General features: G+C 46.2%; 1 protein-coding gene and 1 long non-coding RNA gene across 2 annotated transcripts in view; both read right to left on the bottom strand.

Moving 5' to 3' along the window:
* Nucleotides 1–3,579: 3,579 nt before the first annotated feature.
* Nucleotides 3,580–24,593, bottom strand: part of LOC149339015 (disintegrin and metalloproteinase domain-containing protein 10-like) — a 39,197-nt gene continuing 18,183 nt past the window's right edge. Inside the window, exons 9-13 of the mRNA XM_089550850.1 lie at nt 23,824–23,980; nt 23,109–23,207; nt 21,021–21,211; nt 17,319–17,524; nt 3,580–3,750 (exon numbers count right to left, since the gene is read on the bottom strand). Coding sequence (XP_089406976.1) covers nt 3,580–3,750; nt 17,319–17,524; nt 21,021–21,211; nt 23,109–23,207; nt 23,824–23,980 — 824 coding nt within the window. The remainder of the gene's footprint in view (nt 3,751–17,318; nt 17,525–21,020; nt 21,212–23,108; nt 23,208–23,823; nt 23,981–24,593) is intronic.
* On the bottom strand, nt 10,383–12,093 carry LOC149339016 (uncharacterized). Its single transcript, XR_016283476.1, has 2 exons — nt 11,939–12,093; nt 10,383–10,806 (listed from the first exon to the last, which is right to left on the bottom strand). It is a non-coding gene; the product is annotated as an uncharacterized LOC149339016 (long non-coding RNA).

The following is a 24,593-nucleotide window of genomic DNA, read 5'->3' as shown; positions in this document are numbered from 1 at the left end:
TCAATTTTTTTTTTAGTGTTATATGCACCTTTGGAACATAAAATGATTCCACGCTCCCTGAGGAGTTCATTTCATAAATACTGGTAGTTCAGTGTTGCACTTTTCAACACCACTTTGACAATTTGCATGAAATTTTGTGCAAGTGATTAAAAAAATAAACCGATGAGGTCCACCGCTCAGAAATGAAGGTATTGACTTCTTTGAAGCCTTAACATATTATTCAGACCTAAAAATGCCCTGTTTCAATCGAATCTAATTGTCAGCGGTGGTTGAAAAGGTTAAGCCTGCCAAGGTAGCGGTGCAGGCAAGGCATATTTCCTTTTACTCCACTCTTTGAGCATAGTTGTGCCGAATGCTGCTGCTGATTGATCTTTACTGGCGTTAGAGCATCCTGACCAAGGGACGCCACGGGTACAGTGTTTTATCTTTCTTCCTAAGCATATTTCAGTTCACAGAAACCTATTACCAGGAAGGGGAAAAGTTTGTGCCAAACAGGAGGCTATTGCGACGCGCACTCATATATGCGTGTTTCCGGAGACACTAATGGTATGTTGAGGCCCAATGTACACGAAATGAATATTAAGAGCGTTTCAAATGGGTCTAGTTGGTAGTTAACATGGTCACACATAACTGCGCTTTTGAAAAGACTCGGGACAACACAGGGACGACATAAACACTTGTGCTAAAACTGTCGACTGAAGTTTTATTGCAACGTGCACACTATGCGGGTTAGCGGAGACACTGATGGTATGTTGAGGTCCGATGTACACGAAGTGAGCAGTTTGAACAGTGTGAGCACCAGTGTTTGTGTCTTCCGTGTGTTGTCCCAAGTGTTTTCAAAAGCGCAGTTATGTGTCAACATGTTAACTACCAAGGAGCCCAATTTGAAACACTCATTCGTGTACATCGTGCTTCAACATAAAATCAGTGTCTACGGTAACACGCATATTTGTGTGCACATCACAATAAAGCTTCAGTTGACAGTTCGCGAACCTGTGTTTGTGTCGTCCCTTTGTTGTCCCAAGTCGTTTCAAAAGCGCAATTAGGTATCACCATGCTAACTACCAGCTAGCCCAATTTGAAACCCTCTTAATGTTCATTTCATGTACATCGGGCCTCAACAAACCATCGGTGTCTCCGCAAAAAGGTAACCATTGTGTGCCCAGCAGCACAGGCGATCGAACCCCAGAGTTCCCGCATACAAACCGGATGCTCAAACTACTAAGACATCGTCGCAAACCAGCCGAGAAAGTGAAAGCGGTGAGTTCATTCGCACTAAAGCTGCATTACTTTAGGGAATATCAAGACATTGTAGATCTGAGGCTTCCGCTACAGGCAAAAAAACATATGCAAGAACGTGGTACCAGTAGCGGTTTTGGACTGTGAAGGTGTACAGAAGGTATTTGTGAACACACATTATAGATGGCATATCATCCTGTACGTCATAGTTACAAAGTCCTTTTTGTTCCAGGTAACCATGGCAAAACTTCGACGAAATCAGGAAATGAAGAGCCATGCAGTTATCGTCTCCTTGGCTGCAGGCTACCGCTATCCAGCCATCGCTACATTCTTTAAGGTTGCCCGGGCAATCGTGTGCAAAGTTCGGAAAAAAGTAGGAGGTTGCCTGGGGTGACGTGGACAACGTTTGCCGCAGGAAACAACATTATCGGCGTCCTGAGATTCTTAAGACACGGGAATTCATTAGTCGCATCCAAAGTTTCATTTATGAGGACCCATGGAAGTCAATGAGGGCCCTCGCCAAAGAAGCAGGGATTTATGAAGCCAATCTCAGTCGTGTCGTTCATAATAATCTTCGGTACAAGTCTCGTTATGCGGCAAGGACAGCTCTTGTCTGAAAAAAAAAAACAAGGACCACCACCTGACCAGAGCCAAGCGCCTCGTGAACCAATTGAAATATCTAGAAGGAGCCTGGAATGTTGTGGTTTTCCTCCGATCAGAATAACTTTGTCCAGAACCACAACCTGAACCGCCACAATCATCGGTAGCTGTGAGCAGACCCTGAGGATGTTCCAGCTGTCATGCACACAATATTTCTTGTGTCACTGATAGTCTTCGGGGTCGTGACCAGTGAAGGCTACGTGATGCCTCCATATTTTTTTTCTTCAAGGTGCCAGAGTCTATGCTGTTTCTTGCACTGATGTATTAAACACGGCTGTGAGGCCCTGGATTACTGCTGTAGCAGGTTGGAGGCCGTATGTTTGCCAGCATGACTGCACCGTCACACGCAGTTATACACTGATTTTCATGCCCATGTTACTCCGAACACGTGGCCTCCCAATGGGCTACTACGTATGGGGTGTGTTTGAGAGGGAGTCTAATGAGCACCTACAAAACACCATTGTAGCACTAGGAGAAGCTGTTGTTGGTGTAATAGTTACCGTTCTGAGGACACATCTGAGCACTTTGTGATTGCTGCTGACGCCGGTTTCAATGAACGATGCAGCTCATTGTAGGCGTGGTCGCTAGTAAAAAAATTTTAAATGATCATAAATTATATATTTCCGGTCTCTATGTCTGTTTGCGTGTGGACATCAAACCACACATTATGGATGGCACATTATCCTGTACGTCATAGGTACAAAAATGGTTTTTGAGCGAAAGCTCTACTCTTCGCACTACAACTCCCAAGGTCAAGTTTGGTGCGCGTTTGACCTTGAGCAGGCGCAGCGGAGGTGTGGCAAGTGACTTCATAACACGTCAGTCGCTGTTCAGAGGCACCGTGACTGCGCTCGCCCGGGGCCTAGCCCACGGTGTGGCCTCGCCGCTGCTGTATCACGTGACTAGCGGGGGTATAACAGCTTCTTCGCTGGCGCTCGATCGCTCAGTGTTGCCATGGACGAGGCGTTCGCCGGACCGACTCCGGCGCCAAACCATGCGTAACCGTGCTTAACAGAGCTTTCGCTAATATCACAAGGTTTAACAAGAGCTAAACCTCTGCTAGAGGGAGAGGGAAATGGACGGAAAGGCAGGGAGGTTAACCAGGCGGTGCGTAGGCTACCCTACACTTGGAGAGGGGGACAAAAACCTCTGCTAGTTTTTTGCTGTAGGCAACCATGTCAGAACTTTGGCAGAGTCAGGAAATGAAGAGCCATGCAGTTATCGTCTTCTTGGTGGCTGCATCTTACAGGCACTCACCTATGGGGCAGAAACATGGAGGCTAAACAAAAGGATTCAGCTTAAGTTAAGGAAAACGCAGGGAGCTTTAAGAAACCAGAAGCGGGCGGAGTCGGTGAGGGAACAAACCTGGGTTAATTACAGTCAAAATCAAGAGGAAGAAATGGACTCGGGCAGGGCATGTAATGCGAAGGCAAGATTACCGCTGGTCCTTAAGGGCAACGGAGTGGATTCTAAGAGTAAGTAAGCGTGGCAGGTGGCGGCAGAAAGTTTGGTGGGCGGATGAGATTAAGAAGTTAGCGAGGATACGGTGGCCGCAGCTGGCAAAAGACAGGGTTAATCAGTTACACACATGGGAGAGGCCTTTGCCCTGCAGTGGGTGTAGTCAGGCTGATCATGGTAATGATTATGATGAGAAGTTTCTTCTCAAACACGTGCCGCACACTATTCAGGAGCACTTACGAAGAAGCTCTTGGGGTTCCGCAGTGTCTCCCTGAACTTCCGGTGTGGCTTGTGCGGGTTGTTGCTCGGCGTGTGGAGCGAGAAACAGCGGAAGAAGAGCGCCATCAGGGCCACGAAGATCAACAGGTAGATGGCTGACAAGAACGGGTGGGCCTGCACACAGGGACGCGGGTCAAGGGGGGAATTCCGACTGGACTCTCTGACGATAGGCAATGCGGTGCTCCGGCTCAAAACCCAGCCAGTTTGCGGTGGTTAGCAGATTGAGGTGCCAGCTGGGAGCTGCAAATAAAAGCTGCGACTATTCTCTGTTATTGACTTCAGAAGCTGTGAAATTTGTTCATTGTCCTAGCGTTTGACGAAGCTGTCGGATTTCATACCAAGTGTTACAGGGAAGACAAAGTAATTTTCAAAAATAGGCTTTTTGAGGCAATAATATGGCTTTTGCCGCGTAGTATTACCAGAGTTGGCGAACAATAGAAAACCAGTGAATTGTCTTATTGTCTTAAGTAGTACGCTGCCTTTCAACTATTAGAATGAGATGCCTAGCTACAATTATAAATTTGTAGCCGTAAGTTAGTAATAGCCATACCAGTTTTTAGAATTTCGAAAATGCTGATACCCTTGACGCTGTGGCTCGACAAAATTACGTTTTTCGACTAGTTAACGTGCACTCGAGAGGTTGCTTTGCCTGCATGCCTGCACTATTTAGCAAGAATTTGTTCGGCCACAGCGCGAGGACAGCAGCGTTTTCGAAATGCTCAAAACTGATATGCCTGTTACTAATAACTGACCACAAATCTCTAACTTCAAACACTTGCCTAACTGTGATAGGAAGCTAGCCCTTAAAGAATAGGTAACCACCTTACTTAAAAACGATTAACAGGTTTTCTCGTGCCCGTCAACACCGCCGCAATATGCCGCAAAAGCCATATCTTTATCTCAAAAGCCTATTTTTGAAAATCACTTCAATCATGCTTGAAACAACTGATATTTGTCCATTATCACTACCCCATCTCCCTTCTAATTTTGTTGTCAGGCGCGGCACTTCAGTTACGCGAGCATAGTTCTTTTTGCTGCCCACAGGGGACGCGACATTCAACACTTGCTTGATTTTTGCTCGAATTCGAGCACTCGATTTTAATACATAGACATTATGGGTAGCTTTACAGCTGGTGTGATCACAGAACTATGGGAAAAATTGTGATAATTGTGGGTGTGCCGAAATGAGGAAAAATGCAGCACGTGTGAGTATTTGTACAGGCGTGCTAATTTTTACTATTCTCTACTATTTACGCGTTGAAAGATAAAAATACAATTTCCCGACGAACTTCTTGCCCGGTGAAATTCGCTTCCTTCTATTTCAGCAATTTGTGGACACCACCAAGAGTCACTGATGCCTGTGAATTCACATCGTATTTGTAGGGGCTATTGTATGTATGTATGTATGTATGTATGTATGTATGTATGTATGTATGTATGTATGTATGTATGTATGTATGTATGTATGTATGTATGCATGTATGTATGTATGTATGTATGTATGTATGTATGTATGTATGCATGTATGTATGGTTGGTTGGTTTATGGTTTATGGGGTTTAACGTCCCAAAGCGACTAAGGCTATGAGAGACGCCGTAGTGGAGGGCTCCGGAAATTTCGACCACCTGGGGTTCTTTAACGTGCACTGACATCGCACAGTACACGAGCCTCGAATTTCTCCTCCAAAGAAATTCAACCGCCGCGGCCGGGATCGAACCCGCTTCTTTCGGGCCAGCAGCCGAGCACCATAGCCACTGAGCCACCGCGGCGGCCTGTATGTATGTATGTATGTATGTATGTATGTATGTATGTATGTATGTATGTATGTATGTATGTATGTATGTATGTATGTATGTATGTATGTATGTATGTATGTATGTATGTATGTATGTATGTATGTATGTATGTATGTATGTATGTATGTATGTATGTATGTATGTATGTATGTATGTATGTATGTATGTATGTATGTATGTATGTATGTATGTATGTATGTATGTATGTACGTACGAGGGGGTACCCAAAAGAAACCGGACTAAATTTTTTGGTGGGCAAAGCTTCTGTGGTACCGCGTTTTGCCACTAGGAGCGCATAGAACGAACATTCCAGAGTCAGTAAGCCGAGTGCCGTCGTTGAAGGAGGTCAGACTAGTTTAGGCACAGTTTTAGAGTGACGACTGTTTTGTGTGAATGTCGTTTTTCCAATGGCTGATTTTCGTGAACAGCGTGCGCCGGTGAAATTTTGATTTTTGCTTGGGAAAAGTTGAATGGAAACTCTTGAAATATTAAGAAAGACGTACAAGGACGATGCTATGGGGACAACTCAAGTGTTCCTGAATCGAATCCTGAATCAAAGCAACAATCATACCAATGGAAAACTTCAAATTCGCCTCGCCTCAAGAAAGCTCGTCAGGTGAAACCAAACGTCAAAACAATGCTGATTTGTTTTTTCGACGTGAGAGGAGTCGTCCATTGAGAATTTGTTCCGCAGGGTCAGACAGTTAGCCAGGCTTTCTACTTGGATGTTTTGAAAAGATTGGGCAACAGTGTGCGGTGGAAGCGGCCAGATTTGTGGCGGTCGGGTGACTGGTTTTTCCATCATTGCAATGCCCCTGCTCACAGCCCTGTCTCTACGACAATTTTGGACCAAAAATGGCATGGCCCCTACGCCTCAACCCTCATACTCTCCCGACCTTGCCCCGTCCCAGTGACAACACTGATGTCCTGTGGACATCCGTGCGATGTCGCAACAGGAGATGCGGATATCCCCAGCAGATCCCAAAATCATCTGGGGACATCCCTTACACATCACTTTGGCCACCTTTTCTGTATCCCACGGAGGTCCACAAAATATCCTTGGGGATATACAGGGGACTCGGCAGGGTCGTCGTGGCTATGGTTCATTTTGCTCTTTAACAGGTATTTCAAAGCGCTAAAACAGCACAGGTCAGTGTACAAATGAACACGTCCATGCAACATGACACTCACAGCGAAGCTTTCTGCTACCTGAAGTGTTTAGGGTGTTTGAAGTGTTATAATAGCAGCAAAATTGTCACATTTTTCTTGTTATATGGGTCCCACCACAATCAAAACTGAGACAAAAACACGAGAATGTGTCGTGCGCTTCCATCTCAGTCTTTGTCATCTGCATTAGACCCAGCGTGACTTTAAACTGGCTAGCCCAACTTTCTTTGTTTTGTCAGCATTTAGACACTCACAGTATGCTTGAAGGGATGCACTGGAAGCCCATGGGAGGTGTCCAATAAATATGCAGCTGTATGTACCGACATAAACTGCACAGAGTAGCTCCAACATCAAGAAATTTATTTCACTGAATATAGCAATACAATAATGAGTACCTCCTCAGTTAATGCACCAAAAAGAACATTTTTAGAAAGAAACCGTACACAAACTATCTGCCACAAAACGAGTTACATAAAACTACTGAACACTGCTGCTGTTAAAATGAAGACAACACGCAAACTGCAACCCATCAAAACTTGTTACCAGTATGTTCAATGTGCAGAAGTGGAATATTCCACAGATTTCGTAAAACTTTTCATAGCAGTTTACAGTGTTTTACAATTTACGCTCTACACATTGAGAGAATTATGTTAAATGTTATAAATACAGAAAGAAAATACTAAACACAACCGCATGGTCGAGCTGACCAGCAGTAGCCTTTGGCTGAATGCTAAAAATGTGTGAAATTAACCATACAGAAAAAAAAAACAGTCACACAAGACGACGGACGAGAAGAGTGTGTACACTCTTCTTGTCCGTCGTCTTGTGTGACTGGTTTTTTCCGTTAATAATGTACCAACTGGCCCACATTTCAACCCTTCCGTAACCATACAGAAGCAGAACAAAGTATTTGGAAAATCTTGTTTGTACCTTACACCTACTAGAAATTGCATAATATGCACATGTTATAACCTAGACACCAGAAGTCACAGAAAAATAAAGAGTAAGGAAATATCAACTTGAAAAAGCTTGTACCATGTTCAGCATACACAAACCTTGCTTGTGCCCTGCAGTATACAAAACACATAATACGCCCACATTATACGCTATACAGGCTAGAGATCACAGAAATATACACTAAGGAAATTTCAAACTGCAAGAGCTTGCAACATGTTCAATATACAGAAGTGGAACAAAGTTTATGCAAACCTTCCTTAAGCCTTGCACACAACAAATTGCATAATATGAACATGTTATAATAGAGACTAGAGTTCACAAAAAAAATACGCACTGCAAGGAAATTTTTACTGAATGCTAGAAAAGCTTGTAGCATGTTCTGCCTACAGAAGTGAAACATATTTGCAAACCTTGCTTATGCGTTGCAGACTAGAACACATAATAGAATGCACACATTATAATACACAGACCAGGGAACCCAAAAAATACACACTGTAAGGAAATTTTGACTGAATGCTATAAAAGCTTGTAGCATAATCAGCATACTGACTTGGAACAGTTTTTTTCAAACAATGCTTGTGCTTCGCGGACTAGAAATGACGTAAGTGCACTTCATAACCTAACGAGAATACTGCACTCAACCTACCATGAATGGAACAATGATGATGAAAACAGAGCACGTGTAACTGGCATGGAGCTCTGGCAAATCCACCAGGCACAGCAAGAAAGTGCCCCAAAAGAGTACTGAGAGCGCATCTGATGTGTTACCCCAGAAGCAAGCCCATAGATAGCATGCCTGCTCTGACTACAAAGACCTTCAAAGAAAAGTTTACATTCATGAAGTCCCTATTATGAAATTTTCACAAAGCATTTTGGTGTGCAGACTCCAAATACGTCATTTAATTTCATGTAAAAGTTCCTGTGCGCTTGTCTAAATTTAAATGCTATGCAAGTTCTTATCAAATTTTCAAGAAATTTTGCAGCAGGAAACTTGCTCAAATGCAGGCTATTTGTTTTTTCTTGACATCAGGGATTGAAATAAGGGTACAATTATCATCCTGCTTATCTATCACAAAAACACTAAAATTCAAGTGCTGAAGGCAGGATTTATTTACAAATGTGCATACAGTCTTTAGGATGAGCCACAGGCCAAAAGCTAAAGAAAATAGCTTGAAAATGCCTGTGGCTCATCTAAGAGCCATTACAAATAATAAAATAAACACATGCATACAACGGTGGCAGATCGCATACGAGTACACTGTAGAAAGAATTTATAATATTTACGATTGAACTGATGGGTACACAGAGATGTAGTTTGAAACTAGAAAAAAACAATTAAAACTGAACAAATGCATTTGAAAGTTATACACTGCTGGGTTGATTACAAAGGGGAAAATGACACCGATACATACACAAACTACAATATATGAAAAGAAGTTATGGAATATTATTTACAAAGTACACTTTTAAATCATGAGGTCGGAGGTTATACATGCTCAGCTGGTTAGATTCGTAGCTGTTTAGAACATTAGGTATAAGGAAGTTAAGTGCTTGTTTACCATAGTTCTAGCTCGTGGAAGTGTCCATTTTGCAGTTGATCGGGTTTGAACATACTTTTCTATGGGCTTTAACAATGCGATATTAAGCAAAAAATTACATATTGATGGTGAAGAAAATTTGAGATAGTATAATAGGCGGTACTCAAGAAAAACATTGACACGAATTACTTCATACTTAGTAAACAATTCAGCCGTATGGGCAGTAAAACTGGCACCTGCGATAATCCTGATAGCTTTCTTTTGGAGAATTAGAATTTTCTGTAGATTTGTTTTGGATGTGGTAGCCCAAACTATGTGGCAATAGTTAATGTGTGATTGGAATAGGGCATGATAAATCATTCGTTTTATACAGGGAGGAAATTCAGTGCGGTATCGAGCAAGAAAACCAACGGAAGGAGCTAATTTCTTGCGAAGATGTATTGCGTGTGCGGTCCAGCTCATACAGGCGTCAAAAATTACACCGAGTGATTTGAAGGTGTCCACAATTTCTATTTTATGATTCCCAAGTTGAAGATCATCGTTTAAGTTAATTTTGACGTTTTTAGGCCTGAAAAAAATAGCTTTAGATTTATTGGTATTAATAGACAACCCATTTTGAACGGACCACGCATGCAAAGTTTTAAGAACAGCATTACCGCGATTTAATAACTGATCTGTTGAGGAGCCCGTTAAGAAAATACTGGTGTCATCTGCGTACAGAATGAATTTAACGTTACTGTCAATATTTACGAGATCATTTATGTATACGTTAAAGAGAAAAGGACCTAAAAGGCTGCCCTGAGGCACTCCACAGTTTATAGCCTGAAGAGTGGATCCATGTCCATCACAGAAAACAGCCTGTTTTCGATCAGTGAGGTATGACCGTAGAAGATGGAGACACATTCCTCGAACACCATACATTTCTAGTTTAGCAAGCAAAATAGTGTGGTTAAGAAAGTCAAAAGCCTTACTGAAATCAACAAAGATACCGAGAGTTAGACATTTATGTTCAAAATTTTGCAAGATAAATTCTTTCTGTGAGAGGAGAGCAGATTCGGTAGAGCGTCCTTTTCGAAACCCGAACTGTGAATCTGTTAGCAAGCTGTGTTTAGTAAAAAAGCTATCCATTCTTTTTAGAATAATCTTCTCATATACCTTCGAAAAAACCGGAAGTACGGAAATCGGGCGGTAGTTGGTTAATACGGCTTTATTACTGGATGAGTTGGATGATGAGTTATTACTGGATGAGTTGGTTAATACGGCTTTATTACTGGAGGCTGGATGATGATGTTACCCTAACTGCTTTTCGTGCTGTCAAGAAAAATAAATGACAAGCATTTCAGCAAGTTCCTTACAGCAATATTTCTTGAAAACGCTCGACAAAAACCAGCACAACATATTACAGAAGTGCACAAGCACATTTTTCATGAGATTAACTGACATATTTAGGGCAGACACACAAAATTACGTTTCCTGAAGACTCCAGAATTGAAACTTCGTCAATAATAAATTTTGGTTGAAGGCTACCCCCCTCTTAAGCAAGTACCACAAACTTAAGTGCTACACGTCAGACTCATCTCCAGGGCTGTCATCAGAAGCAGGGGCTGCTGCCATAACTCTCGAGGCTGCCACCACAGTTTCAGAGGCTGCCGGATCAGCAGGCAGTGCCGATGTCTGTAGTTTCGTCCTGGAGTTGAATATCAGCTTTGTAACTGAAAGCCGAAAAAAAAAACAGCTGTTGCAGTAAAGTTTTTATGAAAACCGGGACAAGGCCACTTAATTTTGCATTCCGGTATGATACCTGACCTGAGTGCGCAATGTGAGAATCTGACATGACACCCGACCACTGCATTAATGCCGTTATATTTTAAATGGGATTAATACGCCTGTCACATGGGCACTGCAAAGGCCTTAGAGAATCGGGGCCCTTCTGCTCAAAGGCACACGGTGCGCGTCTATGCAGCATGCGTAATGTGCCATCGCCTCAACGGGTCTTAGAAGCAAAGCTGGCCATCTGAGACCTTTGAAGCCAGCAGCATTCAAGAAGCTGCGATTGCAGCACCACCACGCTAGAAAACTAACCGCAAAGAGAAAACCTAAGCAGTTCAATAACTTTGAAAACATATCAGATATAAAAAAAGTGCCTAAATCTAGTTTTTGGATGCGTCCTATGTTATGCTAAGATCTCAAGACAGTAAAAATGCAGCAGCAACACCGAGTAAATGGTGCCCAGAGCGATAAACAAACCCTGCTGCTGCTGACGAGAGAAGCTATCACTATTTTTCATGAAGGAAATATCATGAAATAAATTTGTAATTTCTAAGCTCAAAGAATGAATAAAATGCTCCACTCCAGCTTTAAAGCTATGCTTCTGCCGCTTTATGCAACTGCAACCGTAGGAGCACAAGTGCAGCTGTTCAACATTTTGAGGTGAATGATTACTTGCAGCGTCACTGCTCCTTTGGGGAAACGAGAAACTTTGGCTGGAAAGGCCTTTAAGGACTAACGTGTGACGGGGGTATAAACATGCTTGCTTTTACTTGAAACCACCGCGATAGTCATCGCTCTCAACCGAACCACACGCCGGGGAAGAAGCATTGTCTGGTAGAGTATGACACGGCCTCGCCTCATCATCTGACGGCTCCGCAACAGTTTGAGAAACTGAGATTAGGTCTGCTTCTAATGATGCTGGGCATGGTTCACGGGACGCGGTAGCCGCTGCAATACTGCCCGAGACTGCCTCTTTTAACCGGCGCCGAAAAGTCCGCTTCGAGAGAGCAACGCCATACCCTGCGTATTAGCAAGGAACGTCAGCGCTTATAATAGCAAAGAAAACACGCTTACCTGAAGGCACACTCCTGTCCATGCTTGCTGAGAACACGGACAAAGGAAGTCCGAAATTGGCGCGAACAAACAACGCAACGGCGCTAAGGTCTCAACGGCAGCAACAGCGCATAACAGACACGCAAACGGCGCGAAAGGCGAAATAAACAAAGGCTCTATGGACCCAGGCAATGGACAAGCCGTGGCCGTGGCAGTGCAAGCATGTGCAAGCAGCACAAAAAGTGAGAGGGCGCGACCAGCAGGCTAACTTTAGCGAGCTACTACAGCCAACGGCTACACGTCCGTGGCAGATGTGAAACAAATTTGCTCACATTTGAGTAGTGCATAGGCAAGTAACTACTTTTTTTGTACAATTTTTAAGAATCTGAATTTGATTTTGGACATTGCGATGTGCATAATGTGACGTACTTGGCTCGAACACGGCGTAGTTTGAAGCCAAGGCAGAAGCCTTGCAGAGCCAAAATGTGGCGACTGGCCGTGGGACTGGCGCTGTGCCTGCACTCAAAAGGGTACCAGACAGTTGTTGCAATCACGAAATTGTGCAGCATATTAATGTTCTGCTGCCTTCAGCTAATGTTGTTTCGGTAGAGCGATGCGGTACTCACGTTGAGTGCTTCGCAGTCGACACTGGAACGATATTTTGTTAATGCAGCCGTGTCCAGCGCGATACATACGTAGTTGATGCGCGCGGAGCCACGATATTTTATGAAACTGGATGCGACGCTAGAAGCTAGCGCATAATCCTGCCGAATAAACTGCAGTGTGAACCAGTGTTTTGTATCGCACGAACTATTGCGGCGATTTTTGCAGGTGGCTGCAAAGTATGTCTACTTGGTAGAATGAAGTGGTCTATTTAAAAGCGAACAAATCTGAAGGCCGTTGGTATGTATACCAAGCAGCTTAACTGCGCAATAAATGTTTGTTTAAAATGTGCTCTAGATAAGTCCAAATGCGGTGTCCAGCGGACGTCATCTGCGGGACATATAAAGCGAGGACATCCGACGTATATCCCAAGGAGGTACGACCAGGGACTAGGATATTCGGTTCTAATTCGGATATCCCTGGGATATGGTGTTTCACTGGGGTGCTACTTTCTTTGTTTCCTAGAATGAAAAAATAGGTGAATGTAAAGCGTTTCGCTGATGTTGCTGAGGTGAAAAAAAAAATGACGGAGGCACTGTCAAGCATCACAAAAGATGAATTTAAACAATGTTTTGAAAAATGGAATGAAAGATTCGACAAGCATATCATTGCAAGTGGGGAATACTTTGAAGGAGATTGAAGGTCTGTGCTTAAAATGTGAACAAATAAGTTCGAACAAAAATAAGTTCAGTTTCTTTTGGGTACCCCCTCGTATGTATGTATGTATGTATGTATGTATGTATGTATGTATGTATGTATGTATGTATGTATGTATGTATGTATGTATGTATGTGTGTGTGAGTGTGTATGTATGTATGTGTGTGTATGTATGTATGTATGTATGTATGTATGTATGTATGTATGTATGTATGTATGTATGTATGTATGTATGTATGTATGTATGTATGTATGTATGTATGTATGTATGTATGTATGTGTGTGTTTGTACGTATGTACGTATATATGTATGTATGTACGTATGCATGTATGTACGTATGTATGTATGTGCGTACGTATGTACGTATGTACGTATGTATGTTTTGGTTTATGGGGTTTAACGTCCCAAAGCGAGTAAGGCTATGAGAGAGCCGTAGTGGAAGGCCCCGGAAATTTCGACCACCTGGGGATCTTTTACGTGCTCTGACATCGCACAGTATACAGGGGCTCTAGGATTTCTCCTCCAAAGAAATTCAACCGCCGCGGCCGGGATCGAACCCGCGTCTTTCGGGTTAGCAGCCGAGCACCATAACCACTGAGCCACCGCGGCGGCGTTATGTATGTATGTATGTATGTATGTATGTATGTATGTATGTATGTATGTATGTATGTATGTATGTATGTATGTATGTATGTATGTATGTATGTATGTATGTATGTATGTATGTATGTATGTATGTATGTATGTATGTCCATGTTTTAATTTCATATCTCCACTCAGGCAATAGCTCCTATTTATGCACATGCCTACATCGCCCATGGGGCATTAGTGTAGGAGAATTATAAGCATAGTAATATACAAATGTCAAGGACAAAAAAAAAGGCTTGCATAGCACTGCACTATGCATTGTGGGTTTCTAAGTGGACACAGGCCACCACCCACCGCGGGTTCGAGCTTCGCGCGAGCCAAGGGCCCCGATCAGCCGTCACCACACACACACTGGGACACCGACGCGGTGCACTCAACCTCCGCTGGGAGGAGAGCGATTCGCCACAAAGAAATAGGCCTCCAAGTTCACAAAGGAGACGTTTATTCACATCGTCCTCCAGCTGATACACACACACTCAATAGTCACCCCGTCCCGGGGGCGCGCGAGGAGCAAGGCTCCGCTGCGCGCACGAAGCGACTCGAGTAATGCGCACCGCTAGCACGCCGCTGCAGGAGAATGTCCCCGCGGCAGTGCTGTGATCTCTCTCTCGTGTCGACCGTTGGGCCGGTTGCGAGAGAGAGTGGGCATTCAACGCAAGGTACGCCTGTCAGAGGTCGCTGGACCCCGCTGGACAGGCTCGAGCCGCTGCAGGTCAGAGGACACGTGCGGGCGAGCTCGAGTAAGCACTGGTCCGAGCGGCAAAGCCGGCAGGGACAAACAGTAACGTACGCACCTTACGCTGTCTCGGAGGGATCTCTCTCTCTGGGCCCCGCTCGGACGGTCGCGCGGCGCGCGGCCGCCCAAAGCGGGGTCCCGAATTCCCGCCAAAAGGCGCCAATGGCAAAGGCCCTTGGGGAGCCGGGGCGGAGCTGTGGCTAAATGACAGTGATTAGTCACCCAGCCGCCTCTCCACCGCCTGAGGCGGGAGCAAGGGAAAGAGGAGAAACAACGCGGGCGGCCGGCACAGCCGCGCAAAGGCGACGGCAGAAAGCCAGGATTCCCACAGCATATAAATAACATAATTTTTGCTACCCATTCTTTTGCTGCTTCACTGTCGGCCGCACTCTTGATACCGGAGCCAGGTAATGGTGTTGCTTCACCAACGGTATATAAGAACGAATAATTAAAAAGCGAAATATCCTTTAAAAATACATCACCTGGTGCCAGTGCCCATAGAGTTGCACTTGTCTGAGGCATAGGCTATCTAGCGTTTTTCGAGAAATTACTTATTGTAGCACCGGGAGCATTGAGTCGCCATTTGGTAGTGTAACTTTCTGCCGTCGTAAATCACAATCATTGCAGACCATGATAGAATTTATATAACGGATACTAAAATAAACAATCGAGCACTGTTAATTTTTATCTATTTTTGTGATCTTCGTTGACGCAGATAAGTAGAAAACAAGTTTTGAAAGAAGAAATACTTGCTATTCGTTTCCATCTGCGCGCACCCCTACAGCTACAACAAAAATGTTCTTGAAGTTGGTTGCGCCCGTGGCTCCTGGCCCGTAGGGTTAGTATTCTAGTGTAAGCCACCACACTCTTCAATTTTTCGATATAAACGGGAGGCGGTAAACACGGAGTATTCCTGAAATAATTTCGAACTTCTTGGGTGGCAAGTCTGTGGACAATCGATCCACACACAAGCTTCCAATGTGCGCCGCTGTTTTCTGACGTTTACCAAACGCTGCCGCACTTGTCACGGTCGACGCCACAAGAGAAAAGAAAGCACGAATCCACAACAACCCCACTCTAGACACGATAAATACTATATGAGAGTAAAAAAGGAAGTAAACTGTCCTCTAGCGCAATCGCTTTTATAAAAGCTAGAGTGGTACAGGACAGTTCACTCTCTTTTCACTCCTTTCTGCTTAGAGTGTAGCGCGTGAAACTGTTTCTGCTGGCTGTTGTTTCTTATTACCGCACGAGGTTTTAATAAATAACTCCAGCTTCCCGGGTATGTGCTCTGGGCACATCCATATGCCCACGGCGTAACTTAAAGATCGACTACTGGCTGGCTGGTTGGCTGCTTGGTTGCTTGGTTGGTTGGTTTGTTGGTTGGTTTGTCGGTCGGTCGGTTTGTCGGTCGGTCGGTTTGTCGGTTGGTCGGTCGGTCGGTCGGTCTGTCGGTCGGTCTATCGGTCTGTCGGTCTGTCTGTCGGTCTGTCTGTCTGTCTGTCTGTCTGTCTGTCTGTCTGTCTGTCTGTCTGTCTGTCTGTCTGTCTGTCTGTCTGTCTGTCTGTCTGTCTGTCTGTCTGTCTGTCTGTCTGTCTGTCTGTCTGTCTGTCTGTCTGTCTGTCTGTCTGTCTGTCTGTCTGTCTGTCGGTCTGTCGGTCTGTCGGTCTGTCGGTCTGTCTGTCGGTCTGTCTGTCGGTCGGTCTGTCGGTCTGTCGGTCTGTCGGTCTGTCTGTCGGTCTGTCGGTCGGTCTGTCGGTCTGTCGGTCTGTCGGTCTGTCGGTCTGTCGGTCTGTCGGTCTGTCGGTCTGTCGGTCTGTCTGTCTGTCTGTCGGTCTGTCTGTCTGTCTGTCTGTCTGTCTGTCTGTCTGTCTGTCTGTCTGTCTGTCTGTCTGTCTGTCTGTCTGTCTGTCTGTCTGTCGGTCGGTCGGTCGGTCGGTCGGTCGGTCGGTCGGTCGGTCGGTCGGTCGGTCGGTCGGTCGGTCGGTCGGTCGGTCGGTCTCTTGTCTGTCGGTCTGTCGGTCTGTCTGTCGGTCTGTCGGTTGTCGGTCTGTCGGTGTTTTGCGCTGTTCCGTCACAAACAGCGCTTGTCTCTTGTCCCGGTGTTTTGCGCTGTTCCGTCACAAATGAATAACCAACATGCCCAAGCTGCTGTCCTGGACCTTTTTGGTGAGCTGCAACAGCGTTCAGTGATCTGCGTTCGCGGCTACAAGGCTGTGTGTCAGATATGTTAAGCTCTGTATCGGAACAAGACAAAGCTAGTTTTAGTTATGCAGCTATTGCGCCACGCAACTCAGCAATATATTAGGCAGAAAACAATTTTACCTCCATCATCATTATCACCCTGCGGCTGAAAGATCTTTGAGCGAGCACAACATATTTACAACCTGCATTTCTGCTCTCCTGAAATTTCTCCCCATGATATACTAAACTCGGAAGAAAATCAAGCGCGCCCGACCCTGTATCGGAGATTCGAGCCCCAGATGTTACACTCTAAACACGAATATGCAGTAAAAAGCGAGTAAGCTGTGCTCTAACGCGCACCCTTTTATAGAAGTGTGCGTGCTAGAGGAAAGCTTATTCCCTCTTTACGCCTTTTTGTTTAGAGTGTAAACATTCTCCGGAAGTCGAATGCTTTTCGGCGCTCTCTGGCGGAGTCAGCCGCACCGTGAGGGAATAAAGAAGGGTTCAGCTACCCAGATGTAGTCTTCGACGGACTTGATGGTCTTTCCTCCGAAGAGCGCCTGCTCGAGCCTCGTGAGCGGGCCCTGCTCGTCGGAGCGGCGGCACTTGTGGAAGACGTCGCAATAGCCGCGGGTGCCGTCGCACATGGCGCCCGGCTGCATCTTGGTCCCGCAAAGCGACTTCATGGCCGGGTAATGGCACGCGGGCTTGCAGTGCCCTGCGAGACCCGATTCAAGTCCCGTTAGTGTTCGTCTGTCAGTACTCCTCTACACGGTACCCCGATTGTACGTCACAACAAACCGCAATTACTGGACGCCCTCGGAAGACGGTTTGACACTCACCCTTCGCCGCTCCATAAAAGAGTTCTACCTTGAGCTCCTCCTAGACAAACGCCTTTACCCTCCCCCTCATCCATCACTCACGGTGCCGGAGGCTCGCCTTCTTCGGCACATCCAAATTAATGCAGTTATCACCCCGTCTCGCCTCTTTCTCTATCGCTATCGATCGGACCATTCCTCTCCCAACTACCCCTGTATCTATGCGGACCTGGCCCATTGCCTGTTCTATTGCCCGGCTGCTCAGCAGTCGGGTTCCTACCTCCCACCCTCTCTATCCATCACCACCTGCCTCGACTGGCTTGGCTCTGAAGGTGAGGAAGAACAGCGACTTCTGGTCGCCAAGGCGGTCGACATGCTCGGCCTGTAAATTATGGCCGAATAAAAGTCTTGTACTACTGCTACTGGACGCACGCATCATATTTCCAAACAGCTCGCACAATCGGACGAGAGAAAAGAAAGTACTACGGTGATGTTCCGTTGTCCCGTCTTTTGCGCTGCGTGTAAAAAAAAAAGTTACATACGTACAACCACTTCGACTACAAAATATGATTGAGTGAACTTGCTCGACCACCCGAGCGTGGCCAATAATCTCATCCGTATTTATAGTGCTGTGGTTCAGCACTGCTGAGCAATTGCTTGCAAAGAACCACTTGGAGCAGTAAGCGCACCTGGCATTGTAGTTGCATTGATGAGAAGTTGAGAACCAGGCCGGAGAATCCGCCTAAGTGTTTTAGACTGGTGGGTTCTTGTAATATTCGAATGCAGTGCCCTGCTCATGTACTCTATAAGAGATTTCTTTTTCTCCTTTTGGGGAGGATCCGCGTTGTAACAATCATTAGTCCTTTGGGGATTAATTGTACAGGAGATGAACCGTTACTCTGCCAAGAACCATCCTTTGGGGAGCAACTGTTCGCCGTGTAACCGTACTGTTCTGCAATCGACCCACCGTCCCGTCGGTTTGGATTCGGCCCCCTAACCTCTGAGCATCGCTAAAACTGATTCAGGCTTTCGAACACGGGGATTATACATGAAGCATGGAATAGGTAAGTGTAGGTCAGTCGCGATTTATCGAATGTATTTCTATTATTCATGCACTGTGTGGACGTTTTACTTTCAAATAGTTGCTCAGCACGCTCTGATAAGCCTTACAATATAGACAGTGTGCTTATAATGACGCTCTTCGCCAAGCAAATGTGATCGAGCCGTATGCTTCGTAGCCGGCGCTGCCATGACCGCGGCAACGTTCACTCGATGCCTCCCGTCTTTCCTCGTTGTCGCTACCGCAGGTGTGGAACCTCGTCTTTCCGCCCTGCACGGCGATACTGCACTATAAACACGAAAGGAGTAAAAAGGAGAAGCTGTCCTCAAGGCCACTCCATTTACGGGACAAGGTATGCTGCTCAAGCCCTGGTGTAGATTTTCGTCACTAAAATTACCGAATACTTAAGGTTGGCAACAGAAACAAATTTCCTCCTCAAACATACGAAGTTCTAACAGTTATGAAGGTATTAAGGGTGCACTGAAGAGGAATCTGAACTTGTCTTTTTACCGCGGGAACTCGATCTACACGTTCCGAGCTTTCTTAGAAACTTCGATTTATTGCCCTGTGTGGCCGATTTCCCCAATTAAATCGAATTAACGTCCACCTCCCGCCTTTTTTTTTTTTTGAATTCTCCCTCGTACGGTGGGCGGAGTCGACCAACTCGTGGAGCGCCTTTCACCCAGTCCCGTGGCGGCTCTGCCATCGGCGGAGTAATACGTAGTAGTCCGTAGTAGCAAATAGTCCGCGCGTATTTTGATTTCTTCGGGCTTATTTTGCGGCTATATTATCTGCGAATGAGACTATTTATTCAGGGAAACCTAAAAAATAAAATAAAGCGAAAGCAAAGCCTCCACGGGACTGGGTGAAAGGCGCTCCACGCGTTGGTCGACTCCGCCCACCGTACGAGGGAGAATTAAAAAAAAGGCGGGAGCCGGACGTTAATTCGATTTACTTGGGGAAATCGGCCACACAGGGCAATAAGTCACTGTTTCTAAGAGTGCTAGGAACGTGTAGATCGATTTACCGCGGCAAAAAGACAAGTTCAGATACCTCTTCAGTGCACCTTTAACCGATGTTTGTGCCTGCTCCGTTCGCTAACCTCAGGAAATCCAGTGTCGAGTTTAAAAGCCTGTTCTCATTGCAAACTGCATGTTACTAACTACTTTGCAGTGGCAATATACCTGGGAAATAATTCATTCATTGAGAAATAATTCGTTCAAATTTCTTCTCTCGTACAATTTCACTTCCGATTTCAAGAGCCTAACCTTGGCTGAAACGTCAACTTTGAGTGTACGTCGCGTTAGGTATAAAAAAAAACTGCGATATACTATCTCTGCTTTGTCGTTTTTACTTCACTACAATGCTAAAGACAACCTGGCGCTGGAATCACAACGAATGAGGAAACAGCGATTATATTGCAGTTTGAACATGCCTCACGTAACCGATGCTAACCTTATACACTGTGGCCAAAACTCAGCGAATGAAGCCGAAACCGAAGAAATTCGAGTTTAACTTATTTCCCCGGTCGAGGGCGAATTACACCTTCTCATCAATGTATGCTAAGTAAGGCCCGCAGCACAAGAGAACCTCCGCATCGAGCCTTTCGCGCGAAGGAATCGCCATGCCTTGGCATGTGCTTAGGTTGATTCTAGAGCAGCGCCAATAGGACTGTACGAAGAAGGAACGCTTCAGAGAGGACATCACCCTGTTCTAGAAAAAACAGGACAGCATGAACAGAGTCGTCCAAATCAGAATTCCGACTGTGCGTCCGCTTTCGGCAGACTTTGAGCAGAGTATTGAAAAGAAAAGCTTCACTATGCTAGTCAACACCGCGCTTCGCGTGAACCGGCGTATGTCGGAGCACGGATGAAGTCACGCACGGCGCAGGCTACTGCGCATGTGCGCCGCCGCTCCTCCTTCTCGCCACCGTGTTTATCGCGTGTTTATCGCTAATCACCGCAGCTTTTCGCTTCTAGAAATCCAGGCTTAACCTTAGATAAGCCCCAGCCAATTTTTATCGTTGGCAATACTAGATACACTCAGCAAAAAGAGCAAATAGTTGAAGAGCGTCTATCGTTCTGAAGGTTCCTCGAGCTGTGCTTGAATAATCGCTGTTGTCTAGATACAATGTCTAATGGCTGCTGTGGCATCGGCCCCATAACGTTCCGCCCTCTACACCAGTTTATGTCGTTAAAGAGAGTCTCGTAACGCCATGTGAGTGCCCTTCATTCCAAAGTCGACTTGCTGATAAGCCAAAACTCGTGCTATATGGCTCCGATTGCGAGGCGCACGCCCATGCAGCGCTTTTGCCGAAACGTCGTTCGTAGCCGTACCTTCGCTCTCGCACGCTATGAGGCACTTCTCGTCGAGGTTATACTCCGGCCCGGTGAGCGTGCACTCGATCATGTTGTACTTGAGGCAAGCCGACCCCTCGCATTCGCCGTTCAAGCACACCTGGGAACCCTTGTTGCATGAGGTCAGGTTGGCCTTGGGCTTCCCCAGTGGGCAGGTGGCGTTTTGGTTACTGCAGGCGTCCACGAGTCAAGGAATCCTACACTATAAACGCGAATACAGCTATACGGGAGTGAAAAGGGAGTGAGATGTCTTCTAGACGTCCTCTAGATGTCCTCTAGATGTACTCTAAAAGGAAGGGCAGCTAGAGGAGAGCTGACTCCCGTTTGACTCCTTTCTGTTTCGAGTGTACATAGCTCACGCGGACTGCTCTTCCGCTCATGTTCTGACACGGAATAAGGTGAATGCAGCGCAACAGGAACGAAAAACAAGGCTCACGCACTAACGCGGTTTTTTGTTTTTGCACTCTTATATGCGTAGTTTTAATCACGTGTTTCAGAAGCGGAATGAACGATGTTAGAGTGGACATGTGCACGTATACGGTCAAGCTGGTAACGCATCGGGACAAAAACAGCGTGCTACACTTTAACCAGAACGGAGTAAATATGGAGTACGCTGTCATCTAGCGCACTCTCGTTTATAAAAGGCAGTGTGCTATAGGACAGCTTAGCTCCTTTTTGCTCCCGTATAAGCCTATGCACTAAATAATAATAAATTGTTTTGTTTTTTTTTGAGGGGAGGAAATGACGCAGTAACTGTCTCACGTATCTTGGTGGACACCCAAACGGCGCCGTAAGGAAGGGATAAAGAAGGGAGCTAAAAAAGAAAGGAAGAAAGAGGTGCCGTAGTGGAGGTCTCCGCAAAAATTTCAACCACCTAGGGATCTTTAACCTGCGCTGACATAGCACAGCACACGGGTGCCTTTTGCGTTCCGCATAAAACGGTTTATGAGGTTTATGGTTTGCAGTGGTAAGGCGCTCGTTTACCGAGCCGGAGTGCCCGGGTTCGGAGGTGTCTGCCGAGATATGAGACAGATACTGCTCCATTTCCTTTCCTCAAAAGTCCCAAAAGGCCTTGGTTCAACGAACGCGGGCGATGTTGCTTGGAAATGGGGTCTCGAAATAAGGGTTCCACCTAGTACTGTGAGGGGAAACGGCAAATAGGGCCCTACCCCAATAACCTCTTTGTAAAAGAAAAGTTTAATAGAAGATAAATATTTTTCACCACCACCATCGAAACGCGGCCGCCGCGGTCGCGTTCGAACCTGGGTACTCCGGCTCAGTAGCCGAGTGCTCTAACTATTGAGCCACCGTGGCGGGTGGAAACACAATTTCGTCCAATTTTCTAGCCATGACGTCACTGGGGGATGTCGCGGGCGCCATAGTGTCGACAAAATTGATCGGGAAAAGACTCAGCATAAAATACAGCACGTACTGTGGTTCTTTTAGTGTGTGTCTTTACGTGTGTGATAACTGCGGGGTTGGGGAGGGGGGGGGGGGGGGGGGGGAGGGGAATATGTGTGGCTTGAGGTGAAGTATGACATGAGGGAAGTCGACAGGCAGGCGTAAACAAAAAAATTCGCTGTGGCTTAGCTTGGTTAAGCCCGGTAATTGCGAAAGCAATATCCGTACCTACGCCATGGTACAGCTGGTAGTGTAGCTGGTGGTGGTGCTTGTGGTTAGACTTGTGGTGATGCATCGGTTATACAATCCAATCCCATCCAATCCAATCCAATTCAATCCACTACAATCCAATCCAATCCACTCCAGTTCAATCCAATCCACTCCTATCCAATCCAATGTAATCTAATCTAATGTAATGTAATCTAATGTAATCTAATCCAATCCAGTCCAATCCAGTCCAATCCAATCATCTAATCCAATCTAATGCAATCAAGGTCAAATGAAGGTCAATGGTGGTCACCGGCCGCGGCACGGCAAAGGCGTGAAAGTGCAAGTAGTATTGCTTTCGCAATAAAACAAACGCGGCAGTGATGCAACCCCGATGATCTTCGGCGCTCTAGATCGCTGAGTAGCACGCCTGTTGTATAAAATAAACACTAAGGATACACGCATAAGGCCGCCTCCCGGCATTCCGTGGCGGGGTGGCACACCGTGCTGGAGGGCATCAGTTTGCAGTCCTTGCCGCAGCATGGCCCCGAAGATGGACTGCAGAGGAAATCCAGAAAGACGACAGCGTCGGACGAGCCTGACCACGCGGTACAAGGAATGCGGTCTCGGGAGTTTGGGGAATCATTCCCCGTGTGTACGCGAAGTCGACATATTGATCTATGCGTAATAACGTATTCACATCCTTCTGAAGGAAAAAAAATTTTGTGTCCCCAGACCTTTAAAGGGAAAAACTGACGCTGGCCTGTATCTACATGTTACCGGGGACTAATAAAACAGTAAAGAGAGTTAAACCAGAAATGATACAAAGGTATCACCGCCACCGGCTGCTTTCACAGGCAAACTGCGGTGACCACTAGACTGATTCCCGGCACGAATCCCTGAGGTTATGCTGCAGCGCCATTTTGTTTCCAAACTGTGATCGTGGAGTCCTTTTCTTTGTTGATATCATGAGTTTGAATCCAACGGCGGGCGAAAAAAACAGCCCATTTTTTTTAAACTGTATTCTCAGCAATAAATCAATTGTTTTGCTGAAACGCTAACGCCGACATAGACATGAGAACCATAAAAATGAGTTGACAACCAAAAAAAAAGGATTGAATATTGTGGTCCTTAACGTCCCTTCGAGGTCTTGAGAGGCTTAGCCTCGACTCACCTGCACTGCTTGCCCGGCTGCAGCGTGCACCCCTGGGCCTGGACAGAGTTGTGGCGAGCGTAGCAACACTTCTCCTTGCAGTCGGCCTCGGTGTAGCCGCAGTCGCACATCTCCTGGCCTTCGACCAACTCGTTGCCGCAGATCGGCTTACTCTCCTCTGCGAGGAACGAACATTTCTCAGCGCCCAGGAATATTTTAAGGCCCGAAAAAACACCCACGCCATCTTTTGAGAGCCGCCTCAATGTGGTGCTGTGCTCACAATTCAGTGTGCGGCCTCTGTTTTTCACTCCTTAACAGGAATTCGGGAAAGCTCCCAGCCAGCGCCGCAAAGCCTAACTGTTACGTTCTGTTCTGCAGCCAATCGGTCATTGCCCCTTTGCTACGTCACGGTGTTGGAACCCTGCCGCAGCGGCAGCGTTTCGACGGAAGCGAAACGCAAAGGCTCCCGTCTGCTGTGCGATGTCAGTGCCCGTTAAGAAGCCACAGGTGATCGAAATTATTCTGGAGCCCTCCAGTACGGCACCGCTTTTTTGTAGCGAGAGCTACACTACGCCAGCCGTTTCGCGAGGTCAGCGTTGCTGCGCGCTGAGCCATGGCACCACGCTCCGCCAGCTGTGCGCATGCGCGGAGTGACGTCACAACACGCAGCTGGTGTGTGCGCCGCGCGCCTCGCCACTGCGCCAACGGCGGAGAAGACGCCGCCCGCCTCGTCAGTTGTGCGCAAGTCTCCCTATTTTACTGACCACCTGCGCGTCTTTTTTAGCCGTAGC

This window comes from Amblyomma mixtum, chromosome 6 (assembly GCF_055824585.1).
Source record: "Amblyomma mixtum isolate Tamu chromosome 6, ASM5582458v1, whole genome shotgun sequence".
Lineage (NCBI taxonomy): Eukaryota > Metazoa > Arthropoda > Arachnida > Ixodida > Ixodidae > Amblyomma > Amblyomma mixtum.
The sequence above is the reverse complement of the archived record's forward strand: the minus strand, read 5'-3'. Positions and strand labels throughout refer to the sequence as shown.